General features: G+C 38.0%; 2 protein-coding genes and 3 non-coding genes across 7 annotated transcripts; 3 read left to right on the top strand and 2 right to left on the bottom strand.

Annotated features, from left to right (window-relative positions):
- Positions 1-3,824: 3,824 nt before the first annotated feature.
- On the bottom strand, positions 3,825-5,093 carry LOC141905357 (putative G-protein coupled receptor 139). The gene has a single exon (XM_074794198.1). The coding sequence runs from the start codon at positions 5,091-5,093 to the stop codon at positions 3,825-3,827; it is 1,269 nt and encodes a 422-aa protein (XP_074650299.1).
- A 1,755-nt stretch (positions 5,094-6,848) lies between these two features.
- Positions 6,849-6,984, top strand: LOC141906563 (U4 spliceosomal RNA). The gene has a single exon (XR_012619361.1). It is a non-coding gene; the product is annotated as a U4 spliceosomal RNA (small nuclear RNA).
- A 1,489-nt stretch (positions 6,985-8,473) lies between these two features.
- On the bottom strand, positions 8,474-8,546 carry Trnat-agu (transfer RNA threonine (anticodon AGU)). Its single transcript has one exon. It is a non-coding gene; the product is annotated as a tRNA-Thr (tRNA).
- A 482-nt stretch (positions 8,547-9,028) lies between these two features.
- LOC141906564 (U4 spliceosomal RNA) lies at positions 9,029-9,165 on the top strand. Its single transcript, XR_012619362.1, has one exon. It is a non-coding gene; the product is annotated as a U4 spliceosomal RNA (small nuclear RNA).
- A 1,027-nt stretch (positions 9,166-10,192) lies between these two features.
- On the top strand, positions 10,193-14,728 carry LOC141906387 (uncharacterized). Of its 3 annotated transcripts, XM_074795645.1 has the most exons (6): positions 10,263-10,307; positions 10,585-10,623; positions 11,059-11,295; positions 12,969-13,062; positions 13,570-13,754; positions 13,898-14,728. In XM_074795645.1, the coding sequence occupies exons 3-6, from the start codon at positions 11,059-11,061 to the stop codon at positions 14,045-14,047; spliced, it is 666 nt and encodes a 221-aa protein (XP_074651746.1). In that variant the 5' UTR covers positions 10,263-10,307; positions 10,585-10,623; the 3' UTR covers positions 14,048-14,728. The 3 variants fall into 3 exon arrangements, with proteins under 3 accessions (XP_074651747.1, XP_074651745.1, XP_074651746.1); XM_074795646.1 differs by lacking the exons at positions 10,585-10,623; positions 11,059-11,295 and adding an exon at positions 11,332-11,562 and having other exon boundaries at positions 10,193-10,307; positions 13,898-14,725; XM_074795644.1 differs by lacking the exon at positions 10,585-10,623 and having other exon boundaries at positions 10,230-10,307.
- Positions 14,729-15,030: the final 302 nt, after the last annotated feature.

The following is a 15,030-nucleotide window of genomic DNA, read 5'->3' as shown; positions in this document are numbered from 1 at the left end:
TTTATTCCTCGATGATTTATCCATCGCTAGATTAGCGATGATGAATCTGTAGGTTTTCACCGCTTTCTCCTCGAATTGGGGAAATTTACAAGCGATATTAATCAAGATGTGCACGACGTTATTATCAGCCGAATCTGGCGCAAACAGATCGAACCCGTTACCGATTAAAACCTTCAAAACCGAATCACTACCAGCTGCAGCGGCTATCGACACCAGATTCCCGAAATCATAGGATACCAACTCATCGGAGCTACGACAACGCCAGTCAACGTCGTCACCATCAGTCGCGGTAGATTCGAAATTGAATCTAGAACGCTGCAAAAATTCCAGTTCTCTGGAACCAAGTTGATCGATTAGACTTTTGATGAATTGCTCATTATCGGATACGAGTGCGCGGTAGAGATGGTGGAAGCTTTCTGCAGGAAACTTACTGTCGAGAATATCTGGATTTAAAACTGCTGCTTCGCTGATTTTGATGGTAGTATCCTCGACTCCGATCATGAGGTCGTCTGGTCGTCGGCTGTCTGGATTGTTCGTCAGCCTGGTCGCACTGTTACTAATGCAACTTACTCGTATCAAGTTGGTCATTTTGTGTCTGCGACGAGCAGCGGTTCGTACTTGTCTGAGGTAATAAAACGTAGAGTATAGTTTTACATCATAATGTGGCGGAATAGCCAACACCGAACTAATTCGACCTGCTGATTATCACAAATGGAAAATCTGATACGAAAAGCTATTGTACTAATGTCAAACGCGTTACTATTGCCTTTCATGCGACCAAGGTAAACAAGCGGTATTAATACAATGCAAACGGACATTGGCGCATTAATTATTAAACGCGGTTATTAGATAAAAGCCCAATTAGTTTTAGATTTTCCCCCGAAATCATTTCCACAACATGATACACCCAAAATGCAGACTGGCTCGTGAAATTCACTACAAATGCTTTTATGAATAAACTATTCTATATGATCGTCTACCCCTGGCAGTCGTTGACGGATACCGCCCAAATAGACGGATTATTCGTGATGATAAGATTTGGTTACTGCTTTGACTAAGTGATGATTTTTAGATGAAAAGAAATCGTTCGCTAATTTTTGGGATTTGTTTATTTTTATTATGGATCAACATTATGGTGTCCATAATGGGGTATGCTTGTTCGAACTTGGGCTTGGTTTTCAGAAACCACGCCAAGAATTTGGTGGCAGCACCATACGGTCTCCTGGTGGTATTTCTGCGAACGGATATTGTGCACACAACGATGTTCGCCTTAGGTCACAAAAACCTACGAGCAATTATCTAAATAGAAGTTAGATCTAGTTAGTTAATCTAGTTAGATAATTGCTCGTAGCAGAAACAGAGTCAGGGGATTGGTAGGAGCCCACGCGGTTACCTAGCATACATCTTATTGCACACATCTGATTTTGATGGAAGATCACACATCAGCATCATTAGTAAAATTATAGAAATCCTCGAATTCTGAAGTTTTCAGCGACCCACTGATCCCCACATATGTATGTGCTAGTAGTTTATATCTGACCAGAACAGAAATATGAAGGGAACTGCGAGCGCTATACGGTATTTGCCAAGTCGAATCGTGTTTTCTGTCCTGGTATCATTTGGTGCTAGTACTGTAAAGAAAACGGGCCCTCATATGATACAAGGAGAAATAGACGTTAGATCACTCCTAACATTCATCCTGGTCCACCAATTGATATATCTCTCAATGCTGCCAGCACAGGTCTGTGCTAGTCAAACATTCAAAACTACCACTAAACATATACCAGGAAGACTAAACAAGATGATACAACTGCCTCTATTGATGATTGAAGTCCAGTTACTTACTGTTACCAGCACTAACCTGTGCTAATTGGTCATAGTCTCACCAGCACAAGATCGGTACTAGTTACAGAAACCTGGTAAAATCTCATAAACCAATTAGATTCTGTTACCAGCACTGCCCTGTACCAGTTGTCTGTAGTTTGCAGCCACCCAATGATCCCCACATATTCATGTGCTAGTTCTTTATATCTGACCAAAACAGAAATATGAAGGCGACCACGGAGACCATATAACTTTTTCTTGATTTCGAGAAGATGATCTCTCTCAAATTTCAGACAACAATCCTGTGCTAGTAAGAACATTTAAAACCATATAAATCATGAATACTAGACTAGAATGTCGTTACTATCTCCATTCATAATTGAAGTCGTATTGATCGCTGTTACCAGCACTGACCTGTGCTAATTAGTCGTAGTCTCACCAGCACAAGATCAGTACTAGTTACGGAAATCATAAAAACTTAGCTAGCATACAACTTTCGGCTTCTGTTAGTGCCACAGTTTGAAATATCTCTCAGTGCTCCCAGCACAGGTCTGTGCTAGTCAAATATTGAAACTACCACTAAACTTGTACCAGGAACATAGATGAGATGTTGACTACTGATGAAGTGAGGTGTTGGAGATCTGTTTTTATACAAGAGACACTGTTTTAATTGAGTAAATTAGCTGATTGTTTGAGTACAGATTGAGTACCTCGAGTCATAGACTGTCGGTGAGAAGTTTCGGTTAGTTAGTTAAACAATGATTCAACCCTAATTACGAATTGAACTGTTAGTTCACGTCACGCTCATTCTCTACCGATCCAAACTGTTTGAATGATAACATAGAAATCAAGTTATCAAACTTATAACTTGAATCAAGACATCTTTCGTTTGCGTGCCATCTTCAGTCCTGATTATACATATTAACGCTTTCTGACTACCAAACAAACAACAAATGTATCAAAATATGAAATAAAAATAACAAAGTCTTTTTTCTTGTAGCTTTTATTTTATAAAGATCATTCGCAGTTCTGTTTTGTTTCTTTTCTCTTCCTTCGTCATAGAATATTTTGGGTGAATAGAAATAATCTTTGAAGTACATGATATACGTTCATAAGAATAAACATTCTCTGTGTATAGTTTGACACGTGATGTTTTGTGGTGAATATATGAGGTTTAAATATATGCTTAGCAATATACAATTCAAGCGAAAAACATGTTTATTGACGAACATTGGTTTTATAAATTCTTTATCTTTGCCAGTGATATTCAAAGATATAGAATCCGTGCGAGTTTAGTTGTTTTTCATCCTTCATTGCAATTTATTCTTTTTTATTTTGCGTGTTGATAACCTTGCAAATCAATCGTTCTTATAACCGCGGCTGCCCCTTCGTAGAAATAGCAATAAATTGAAATTTCTTAGAACGATTCCGATATATCTACAGTATTTTTATCAATAAGTTCTGTATTGAAATTCACGTGTTATGTACGCGTGCGTGCCGAATGCATTGTTGTTCACAACTTTTCTCCAAGAAGACATCTAAGCTCATTTTAGCATCCTATACGCATGCGGCAAACATTAAGTCTGGTAGCAGTCAAGGGAAAACTAGGTGATTTAGCTTATCCGGGGAAAGCCATTATGATAAACCAAAGGAGGATGTGATTCATCAAAAACTAGCCACATTTCTGCAGGACTTAATCCAAGACGACGGCGTCATTAACCCACAGATTTTGACCATTATTCCTGTAAGAATATTGTATATTTGTACACGCTTGTATTCTCCTTATTCTAATTCGTCTATTCAACATAGCTTTGTGCTAAGGTAGTCTCATTCAATGTTGGGTTAAACTTGTCGAGCAAACAATCGAATTTAAACAAGAATTTAGACAATACTTTTTATTTCTTTTAATGGGGGAAAAATAATTTAAACGTAACAAAGATAAACACTATTCGCTCAAAGAAATAAATAGAAGATCGATGATGATTTGAATTATCAAAGCGTCAAAGAATTTCTTTTATGAAATTCCGGTTATGTTTTATTCCACGATCGTCTTTTAACGTGACGGCAGTACTAATGGCGTCGACTGTAGTTCTATTCTCTGATGACATGGCGAATGAAACCAGTCCCACGCTTGTGAACTCTTTCGACGAACGCTCCTCGCGACAACAAAGTTTAGCCCGTAAAGCTTGCCGAAATCGTTTTCCAGTCAACGAAAACAAAAACATGTTCAACGCGTAACTGGTCACCGAGAACATCTCAATGGCCAGGTTCGAGATCAGGTAGTGGTGATAGCGATTCCAATCCGTGTCGAGAAACCTCTTCGACGGCGGCACGGAAGCATTTCCGGGTCGGAATACGAAGTGCAAAATGTAAGACACGAAAGCGAAAAATTCACTGATGATAAAATAAGAAGAAACTCCCAGTAGAGTAAGAGTAGGTGTTATATCTGACTCGCGTGATTCCGACGAGAATAATCGGCGTTTCAGTTGAGTTTGTCGGATTTTGTAAATGATCATTGAGTTGATGATCATCGACGCTATAATCGGTAAAGTGCTACATAGACAGAACATGAATAAATTGGCGATGGCCAGTGGCGAAATATGATGAACAGAATCAGTGTGCGTTTGCCAGTTGATTTTACAATGAATATCGTGCGGATTGTAGCTCCACATGAATATTTCCAACGTAGCGCATGCGTGAGATACTATGACCACCAAAACGATGACCTTGCGCGTTCTTCGAATTGAGCACATCGTCAGCCGCCTCAACGGAAACCAAACGACTATGAATCTATCGACGGTCATCGCCAACACTAATAACACGCTACAGTACTGACCACCGACTAGTAACACATTAAATACCTGACAAAATACGGGATGGTTCACCGTTTGTAGATTAAAACCGAACTCCATCGAATGTACGAAATACAGAGTCAAAACGATGATATCTACGGTAGCAATGGCGGCGAAATAACACGCGGTTGAATTACGCAAACGCGGCTGTAGCCAGAGTATAAGACTCAACAGATTACAGACTACCCCTATCGTCCAGATTATCGGGTATCCGTAACGATGAAACATTTTCGCGGTTTTCTCCGGCAATGACGTATGATTGTGTTCCACGTGCGAATCACTGTCATGAAGGGTTTCGATGTCGTGAACGTAAACTTTTGCAAGTTTGATTTTCGACCGGAATTCTCTTCTATTCTCCACGACCGCCACGAAGCAGCACGCGAATAAAACTACGTAAATCGTCGTTTTTAACGCCATGATTTAACCGTTTAAAAAAAAATAAAATCACCAGAGGTCTTACACTTTTTCGGGTACTCTATAGAACAGCTTAAACCAGTTCACACTCGACAGTCCGGCACATCAGCGAGTGCGCTCAACTTTACCGACGATTATGTAAACAACGAAAAAAATATTAAGAAACCATTAAGCAGGCGTGCCGGCTTTAATTAGAATGCATATTAAACTTCAGAAAATTTCTTTCGTTTGATAACATCCAGATAAACAATCGCGGGTTTTATACCACATGCGTTGATACATTCTCTGTTTGTCAGCGATCTGAAAAGTGGCAATTGACATATTATTTATTACCTGTTCGACTTCTCCATCAGTGTTGCGTTACATATACAGATTTACGCAGAACCGAACGAAATCATAACGCAATAAATTGCACTTTATTCTAACCTAAAGAATGAATAAAACGCCTAAAGGGTAAACAAAACACCTTCTTAATATTGGCAGCAACCCTCTTCGTCCATAATATAAGAGGGCAGGCTACGTTTCGCGAGATCTCTTCATTTATAACGATTCCAAGGCGTCGCTCTCTCGATGGAAATCATTCAAGAAATAACATGATACTGGAATGTTTGCGAGGCAAACAGTAAAAGTAAACAGGAGCGAAATGAGATAATCATTGCCGAATAGGATTCGGTCCCGAGCTAAAAACACACAAATCTGGTTGATGGAAATGAAAGCGGACACGAAATACTTACAGTTATTATATACCGTTAGTCTTAATTCCAATTATGACTTTCAACCGTATACTGCAAATAATACAAATCTTAAAATCATTACTGTTATGATTTGTTCCTGAAAATCGGCGTGTCCTATAACACCGCAAAGTGACTTCTAATGTTCAGTCACGGTGGTAGGGTCGATATTATTCGATTTATACCGCACTAAATCGCTCTAGTTTGATTCATGTTACCTCCCCCCCAAGAGATATAATTTCCTTTACGCAACGAACCAGATCCTTCACGGTATCGACAGCACGGTATCCTTCGTAAGCGCGCGTCGCCGTAGAGACCTTCAAAAACATGAAAACCTAGACAAAGCTAGTATTATATATATATATGATCATTACGTAGATATCTGACCTAATAAATCGCGGAAGAGACGTGCAATTAAACAGATTACTAGATTCAAATAGATAGAAAATACAATTCATTTTCAAACAAATCATCTCGATAATTTTCTTCGCGTTCATTCATACGATCCACAAATTATTGGTTAAAGTTGAAGATTCCTTTCATCACGAAGGGAAGAACTGCCCGGAAACCTTTTAAACCGCTACGGCTATTGTACCGCCAACCTGCGCAAAGCTATAACCGACAATGCTGCACTAAAATTTTATTTAGCATTCACTAGAAAAATCATACTAGACGGATGATCTGCCGATAGACGACAGGTTATTCGTCAAGATTTAATCGTCGTCACAATAGCCACGCGCGCTAGCCGTGTCGTTATCACCACACTGCCGCCATCTATCCACGGATCTACGAAATACGGGGAAACAAAACTACCGTAAAACGCTCTTATTTTGTAATTATAGCAAAACTTGAACGAACGTAAATAGTAAAATACTTTAAGAATTTGAATTATTCAGCAACTGGTTTTTTAATGTACCCTCCCCGTAACGCATCAAAAATTGTTGCCCTCTCATCGCTCAATGGAAATATACCGATCAATTTACTATTGGTTTCTCGGTACTTAACGCTTTAGTTTACAAAAAACGGTAGCTTTGCGCAGTGGCGGTACCATAGCCAATGAGGTTTATCCGAGGCGTGGTTATTGCTAGTTGAAAACTATACCCAATACCCCGCACTGACGACCGCAAGGTCGGTAGTGCAATTTTTGATAGCCTCTACGGAGGCAGTCTTCAAAAAGAAAATTAGAAACTAATCCATCCATCTGTTTCCTCGGTATTTACATGTGTTAAAAGTCGAATTTACGGGTTACGCTAAAAAGGACGCTATTTTCAGTTTTTCGCGCTCGTTATTGTGGGTCTTATATTTTATTCTTCGTCGCGATTCAATGCGAAGTTTTACCTCATCATGTTGACTATCGTCGATCTCTACTTGGAGAAATCATTTGACAACTCAAAAAGCAATCAAATAATTAAGAGATACAAAATAAAACAGAGGTGCGACGATAGCATTTGTTTGTATTTTGATTCAACTCTCATGTAAACTCTTCAACTCTCATCCGAACTCTACAACTCTCATGTAAACTCTTATTCGAACTCTACAACTCTCATTTGGACTCTACAACTCTCATCCGAACTCTACAACTCTCATGTAAACTCTTATTCGAACTCTACAACTCTCATTTGGACTCTACAACTCTCATCCGAACTCTACAACTCTCATCTGGACTCTACAACTCTCATCTGGACTCTACAACTCTCATCCGAACTCTACAACTCTCATTTGGACTCTACAACTCTCATCCGAACTCTACAACTCTCATCTGGACTCTACAACTCTCATTTGGACTCTACAACTCTCATCCGAACTCTACAACTCTCATCCGAACTCTACAACTCTCATCCGAACTCTACAACTCTCATCTGGACTCTACGACTCTCATCCGAACTCTACAACTCTCATCTGGACTCTACAACTCTCATCCGAACTCTACAACTCTCATCCGAACTCTACAACTCTCATCCGAACTCTACAACTCTCATTTGGACTCTACAACTCTCATCCGAACTCTACAACTCTCATCTGGACTCTACAACTCTCAAGCGACTGTTTTGTCGACTAAAATTTTATTCCCACCACTGATAGAATTCGATTACGATACCAGACAGCCTCGCGATGGTGTTCATAGCTTTGGAGGTAAGTTGTAAAAAAGTTGGGCAAGCAACTGGTCGCAAATACAATGAGAGGGAGGTGTGGACCAATCTTCGATGCGATGACGATCGATTGGAAATTTAGTTTTCTAACCGTTGAATATTGTTTCTCTTCAAATGTTCAAAAAATAACTTTCCGTAGCATCTGTGTAAACCCGGTGAGTACCAGTATCAAGCCAGCAAATATATACCGTCACCAATATCAGGACAGATTGCCTTTCACGAATATTACCCATCCCCTTATTTAAGGAAATTACTCCAGACAAGTAACTCCCATATGGAAATTGCCTCTTGGATTCCTTGTATCAATAGAAAAATGTGTCCCAAAAGATCCATGCACAGGACAAACTGTCTGGGGGTAATTTTAAGGGTAATGTCCTAGATTCAGATCAAATACAGGAAGAATGAAGATTGTTCCTATATAAACTCGCCCTGATTTCCTTTGGGTCAAAATGTTGATGGAAAAATATTGTATGGATGTCAATGAATTGATGAAAAATAAAAAAGGCTTTGCTGGGATTTGAACCCAGGATCTCCTGTTTACTAGACAGGCGCTTTAACCGCTTAGCCACAAAGCCAACATGTCATGGATGGTAAGTTATTTTATTTTGTAATGAGATAATTGAAATTAAACCCGTTCAATCTGTGCAACACGTCAACATTTGTTATCGATCTAAAAGGAAACTCGTTGGCACTGACGTCACGATTAACTAATCATCTACTGAAGTCCCATCTAAATGACGGACTCGCCATCTTCATAGGAATCACATTTTGCATTTTCGATGTACATGAAAACTGGATTATGTGGTTTAAAAGTGACCATAAAGACTAAATAAAGAAAAATGCTAAATTCACGAATTTAATTGTCTTGCTTCTTTGTATATATTTCATGATTGAGTGTTATAATTACTCTATAAATTGTAGTCTATATTGCCCTTCACTATCTTACACTTTTTGATCGATATCTATGATTAAAGAACGGGTCCCAATTCTTAAGAAACACCTGTCAGCTACAGGTAGATCGCCTGGTATGAATAGTTTTAGTGTTGAGAAAGTCTCTAGCTTTGCGCAGTGGCGGTACCATAGCCAATGAGGTTTATCCGAGGCGTGGTTATTGCTAGTTGAAAACTATACCCAATACCCCGCACTGACGACCGCAAGGTCGGTAGTGCAATTTTTGATAGCCTCTAACGGAGGCTGCTAATGAATAAAAGTAGATGCGTTCATTCAGTAAATAATCAAGCGAGGGACACAAGTATTACACTTCTCATCTAAACACCACAAATTAAATCTCAGAAGTTCTGATACTGCGATAGAAACTAATTCGAATTAGAATCCAACCAACAATTTATATATTCATGTCATATTCATTTTCTGTGTTGCACTTGCAACAATGATTAAGGGTTCGGACATAAAAGGTTAACTTTGTATAAATGTACTCAAAACATGTCGTGGTCAATGTCAAGTATTTGATGCATTGATTTTTTAGATATATCTGCTGTGATAAGCTCACTTGAAAACCAGTTAGTACCATTATACAGTACCTCCTCAGCCACGAGGATTAAAAGATTTCAGGGTATCAAGACGTGTAGATTGGAGGGAGAAATTTTAGATCAGTTTTTGTTAAAGCAGCTATTCGTTCGCATCATCACATTGAACACGTAATTACCAACTGATTCGTGGCATATTAGCTTCGGCTCCACGTGGTTTTCTATTCACTGTGTCCAGCTTTGGTTTAATGCACCATTTGTGATGTTAGTTATTGTACTAAACGATGGAAATTATGACAACTTCACGACATCTGCCATTTTTGACGACAGAAATCAATAAGGAACACATAGGCTTCTATGCCACGCGTCCTAGTCGCCACATCTACATTGCCAACCCGACATTTACCCGGCCCGATATATCAACTCGTCCAAAATGGGGGGCAGGCTGTGATTTCCCCACTAATATCAGTCACTAGCTCTCCCGGACAAAACCGTAAATATTAAACCTTTACATGAAACAAACGAAAGTAAAGATCTTGATATAAGATCAGGGTTATTTATCCCAAATTTTAGCCGTTTAGTTCATCAGATGATTGATTCATGTCGAGATAAACGGAAGCTAGTCTACCCTCCGTGAAAATCACTGCAACCGTAAAATGATCTGGAAAGCGGTTGTTTTGAACAGCTGCCCGAGCACTGATTGGTTTTTGGAGACCACGTTTTACAGGCCAGGCGTCTTTATATGTGCAGCCGAACATCGATGATTCAGTCACTTCAAAATTAAGCAGCGGAGTTTAAAGTAGTGGTAGTTTTAGTTAGAGTAACAGAAACCAAACAGAAACAGAAAAGGTAAGCTGTTCATTTCAATTGACTATCAATAATTACGAATTTAACTTAGAATTAAACGTATTCAAATCATTTTCTTAACATTAGGAATCTTAATCATTTTTTAACCAAAATTATGTAGATTGTGTCCCTGATCGATTGTAATCATTACGATTTTATGAAAAACATTTAATTTCTACAAATCCAAACTCCTAACTTGATGCTGAACTGAATTTCTGAATTTCAAATTCGAAGATGTGATATTTCGATGTTGATGATATCTTATTGAAATTTCGGATAGATGGGTATTTGAATTTTTAAGCAAAACTAATGATGGAAAGTAAGTACAATAACTTTTAGAATACATTTAGAATAGTAGATTTAGATCATAAGATACCGATATGATTCCTCACATGAAATTGTTGGTATTAGATCATAGATTAATGCTTAGGTTTTAAGGTTGTATATATTGTACGATAAATGAGTCCCGTTTATTGTTATCTCATTATCTTCCCTCGAGTTTCCACCAAAAATTATACATAGCATAATATAGTTATAGGTGCTTTCAAAGTATTTGGGCAGAATATTCCGCGTCCCAAAACTGCATAAGTATATAAACTGTATCATATAGTTAGTAACGTATGAATAGTTTCCCTCGCAGAATTAACTATTTCCAATTCAACCCGCAACCGTTCCCAGTCTAGTCACCCCTCCACCCTGATCAAAGTTCAATAATAGACTTCTAACGACTCGAGTCGTGTCTATATATTTGTAGATGCTGTTCTTGGCTCTACCACTACTTATAACGATAGTCGAGGCCAGTGTCCTAAATCCAGCCCGAACGTCCAATTTCACAGTTACAGATGAGGCCTGGTTTGACGTCAGAATTCACGATTATCCTGAAAAGGGAGAAACGTTCTCTGGGAAATTCACAGTGGCCTTGTTCGGCGAAACTTCCCCGATAACCGTCATGAACTTTATGGCCTTAACTTTAGGATACACGCGCGGTCCAGTAAGTGTATTTTTTGTGTTTATTTTGTATTTGTAGATGTACGCACAAATTGCAGCCTTGTTTGCACTTGTAGCAGTTTGCTACTGTGCCGATAACGCCGATAACTACACAATTACATCGGAAGCATGGTTTGATATTGAAATCAAAGATATGTACGGGCCCGGAGACGATTACAAGGGTCGATTCGTTATCGGACTTTTCGGTGAAACGGCACCAATTACTGTCTTGAACTTCAAGTCCATCGCCAAAGGTCACAAAAGACTTTATGTGAGTCTCAAATCAGCGTTTACCTAATCTATCTATCTGTCCGTTGTGTTGTTTCTGAATCTACTTTCTTGCTCTTTGCACGCTTCAAATTCAATGATCTACATGTACGACATTTCAAAGTAAAGTTAAATGAGCTAGAATCAGTTTCGGGTTTTGATCATTTTTCCACCGGCGAAAAATGGTTCTTAACTACGAGCGACGAATATTCAAACAATGCTAATCTTAATTCTTTGATGATCGTCGAAATAAAGTTATTCGCGTTTTAATTACCATTTCAAGCGATGATGAATTTAAATCATTTGAATATAAACGTGGAAGTAAATTATCAACACGTTTGAAGCTATTTGACGACTGGCTTTGTATCGGTGTCCGATCGATGAGAGTGTCAATCTGAACACATCTGTCGTATTGACACTCAGTTTACTAATCAGTCATTGCATCACAGATAACGAATGATAATTTCTAACTATTCTATGATATTCACGAAATTTATTTTATCACTCCGGTTAATCTTTACCTAGAAAATACGTAAAATACCTATTTTCATAAACTAAAAACATAAATATTTGTATAAGCTCAAAACATACGTAAAAATCATACACGATCTGACTGGAAGGGGGCAAGCATGGAAGGCACTGTATTTCAAGCCGAAATTCAAATTTTGAAAAGTTAATGTATATGAATATGATTTGAAGTATAAGTTACTACTGTGTGACGTGTGAATTATGCCACGCGGACGACAGTAACAAGATCCGAACACGTGATACTTGAAACTCGACCACAAACTTGAATTTCACGAGTATATCATTCAACTGCGTATAAACAACGCATTATCGAATGTGGTCGTGATTTTCGCCTGCAGATGTTGCCAATGAAATCAAGCGTCAGGCCTGTACACGACGTGCCACGTCGAGGCCCAGCTGCTGCTACCCGAGATATATAGAACTTCTGTACACATGTAAGCGACAGCCCAACGACCGAGTTTAACACGTGTTCTCATTCATTAGAAAATCATTAAAATGACAAATAACAAATCAATTAAACCTGGATTTTATGGTCCTCTACTAACAGAAATTATATCCATCCATTGTTTTATTCTTTTTCACGGATTTAATTTCCACTCACTATTTTAATTTTCTTCCCACTTCAAACTTATACAGTTGGATTAAAGCACATTCAAGATCGTAGATGTTGATTATATTTGATGTGTGACGTGTCTTTTGTTTTTTAAACGTTATTCTACACTATAATATTACATGAATGTACACCAGGAAGCGTTAACATGACGCGTTTTTATGCGGTCTAACAGTCGTTTCTTACCGCGGTCGTCGACGTAATCTGCGTAATCTGTACTTGATACTGTATTTATTCAAGACTACAACATCATTTATGAATTCTTTTCTTAGGAAAAACTCCACTACAAAGGAACTCCAGTTCACCGAGTAGTACCAGATTTCATCATTCAAATGGGAGATATCACAGTCGGGGATGGAACCGGTGGTAAGTTGAGGTCAACATTGATCGATAGAATTTTAATCGCTATTAAATCATGACTATTCCTTCGCAACCGTCAAATTAAATCTTTTCTCAAATCTCTGATTGTTAGAAATTTGCCGACAAAAATAGATAATTCTACAAGAACCACTAATCTAATCGAATCTACAAGAACAAAATAAAATGACGATAAGCTTTTTATTTTGCATGTGATAATGAAAGTAATCAAGTTTTCGATAGAAATAACAAAATTACACTCAACAAGCGGAATTAACTAGCAAATCACTTTTTAGACGATTCTACTAATATACGAGGATAACGTGTGCCACAAAGAAGTTAAATAAACAAAGAAAATGACTACTTTAAGTCCATTTTATGACTAAAGGTCGGCTGAAGTTACTGATTATACAGAGCCCGATGACGAATTACACAACATATCAGTATAAAACCTACCCATAATTGATACAAAGGGTGGATATTTTGATTAATGCGATCCATTTCGGATGTTTCCAGGAAAGAGCATCTACGCTCCAAAATTCAATGACGAACCCTTCACCTTGAGCCACAGAGGACCTGGATGGGTTGCCATGGCCAACCACGGCCCAGACACAAACGGCTCACAGTTCTACATCCTTCTCCAGAAAGCCAGATGGTTGGACGGTAAACACGTCGTTTTCGGCAAAGTTATTCGAGGTTATGTAAGTATAATATCCACTTAAAATCAGTATCATGATTTTTTAGTATTTCTTTTACGTAGGCATATTTATGTAACAACCTAAGTTTGCGGAAAGTTATTGTTAAAACTTGAACCTATTTCAATACTTTTTTTTCGTATTTTCAGGATGTCATCAAAACTATCGGTGATCTCGAATCGGACATGGCAACGGCCAGACCAAAGAAGAAGGTCACTATCGCTGATTGCGGTCTGAACAAACTTGAGAAATCATACACTTTGAAAGCAGACGAATTGGACCTGACAGAAGATTTATAAACGCGTATTAGTTCAACTTCATAGACACTTTTTTGAAGAGACTTTTTTATACATGATGTTTAGTATAACGGGAGTTACAACGTAAATACTGGCGGGTGAGCCAACAACGATTAAATATTTCATTTTCTCTTTTGTTCTCAACTGTATCTAAATTTTATAATCAAAATGCAGTATCTCAATATTATAGCTCGGTACATAGGTCTTGTTTGAATATTTGCGATTGATATGCTGAACAAATTGCTGTAAATACTTAAAAATTGTTGCACTAATCCTGCGGCCGATCGAATACTTAAGGTACAATGTACATAAACTACTTATATGAATTACATATTATTTGAAACCAGATAACACTTGAAACACTTCAGGCACACCAATACTTATACATTGAAACATCGCATTCAGAAAGCGCAATTAGCAAACAATATCATTATCATGTACAAAACATGACATTTGACCATTCCTGGTAGAAAACATGACCGAAACAACGAGTTACAACTTATTGCTCACTCTTCCAACACTTGCAAAGTTTGTTTCAAGTCCCGTGTCCTGGCTTAGAAATCAGTGATAATCTGCGATTTAATATACATCAAAATTTGAAATTCAACACATCCGGTGGTAAACTGCTGCTCTGTATCAAAAATTATGATTATGATGATATGATATATAAAAATAAATATTTTGAACTTATCTTCGTCTTCAATTGTCAGTCAGTCTCGGGTTCAATAGGCACGTGACTTCATTTGACCAATAGGAAATCTATGCTAGTGCATAATATTAACATATGTTTAATATACCGATCCTCTTCGTCGATTCTTCACAATCTAGGATAAGGAATAGGACACAAATAATTATTAGACACCATTATATAAAACTCAATACCAAGAACCACTACATAAAACTAAAAACCACTTCCATAGGCATATACTGCCATACACCAGTACCACATACCATTACCATACAGCACCTACATTAACTACATTACA

This window comes from Tubulanus polymorphus, chromosome 5 (genome assembly GCF_964204645.1).
Source record: "Tubulanus polymorphus chromosome 5, tnTubPoly1.2, whole genome shotgun sequence".
In the NCBI taxonomy this organism is placed as follows: Eukaryota; Metazoa; Nemertea; class Palaeonemertea; order Tubulaniformes; family Tubulanidae; genus Tubulanus; species Tubulanus polymorphus.
This window is presented reverse-complemented; position numbering and strand designations above follow the sequence as displayed.

Excerpts from the sequence above, each read along its gene's own strand:
- LOC141906387 (XM_074795644.1), top strand. The coding sequence starts at position 11,059 with ATGCTGTTCTTGGCTCTACCACTACTTATAACGATAGTCGAGGCCAGT. Across the intron at positions 11,296-12,968 it reads TAGGATACACGCGCGGTCCA|GAAAAACTCCACTACAAAGG; the intron begins GTAAGTGTATTT and ends TTCTTTTCTTAG. Across the intron at positions 13,755-13,897 it reads GCAAAGTTATTCGAGGTTAT|GATGTCATCAAAACTATCGG; the intron begins GTAAGTATAATA and ends TCGTATTTTCAG.
- LOC141905357 (XM_074794198.1), bottom strand. The coding sequence starts at position 5,093 with ATGGCGTTAAAAACGACGATTTACGTAGTTTTATTCGCGTGCTGCTTC.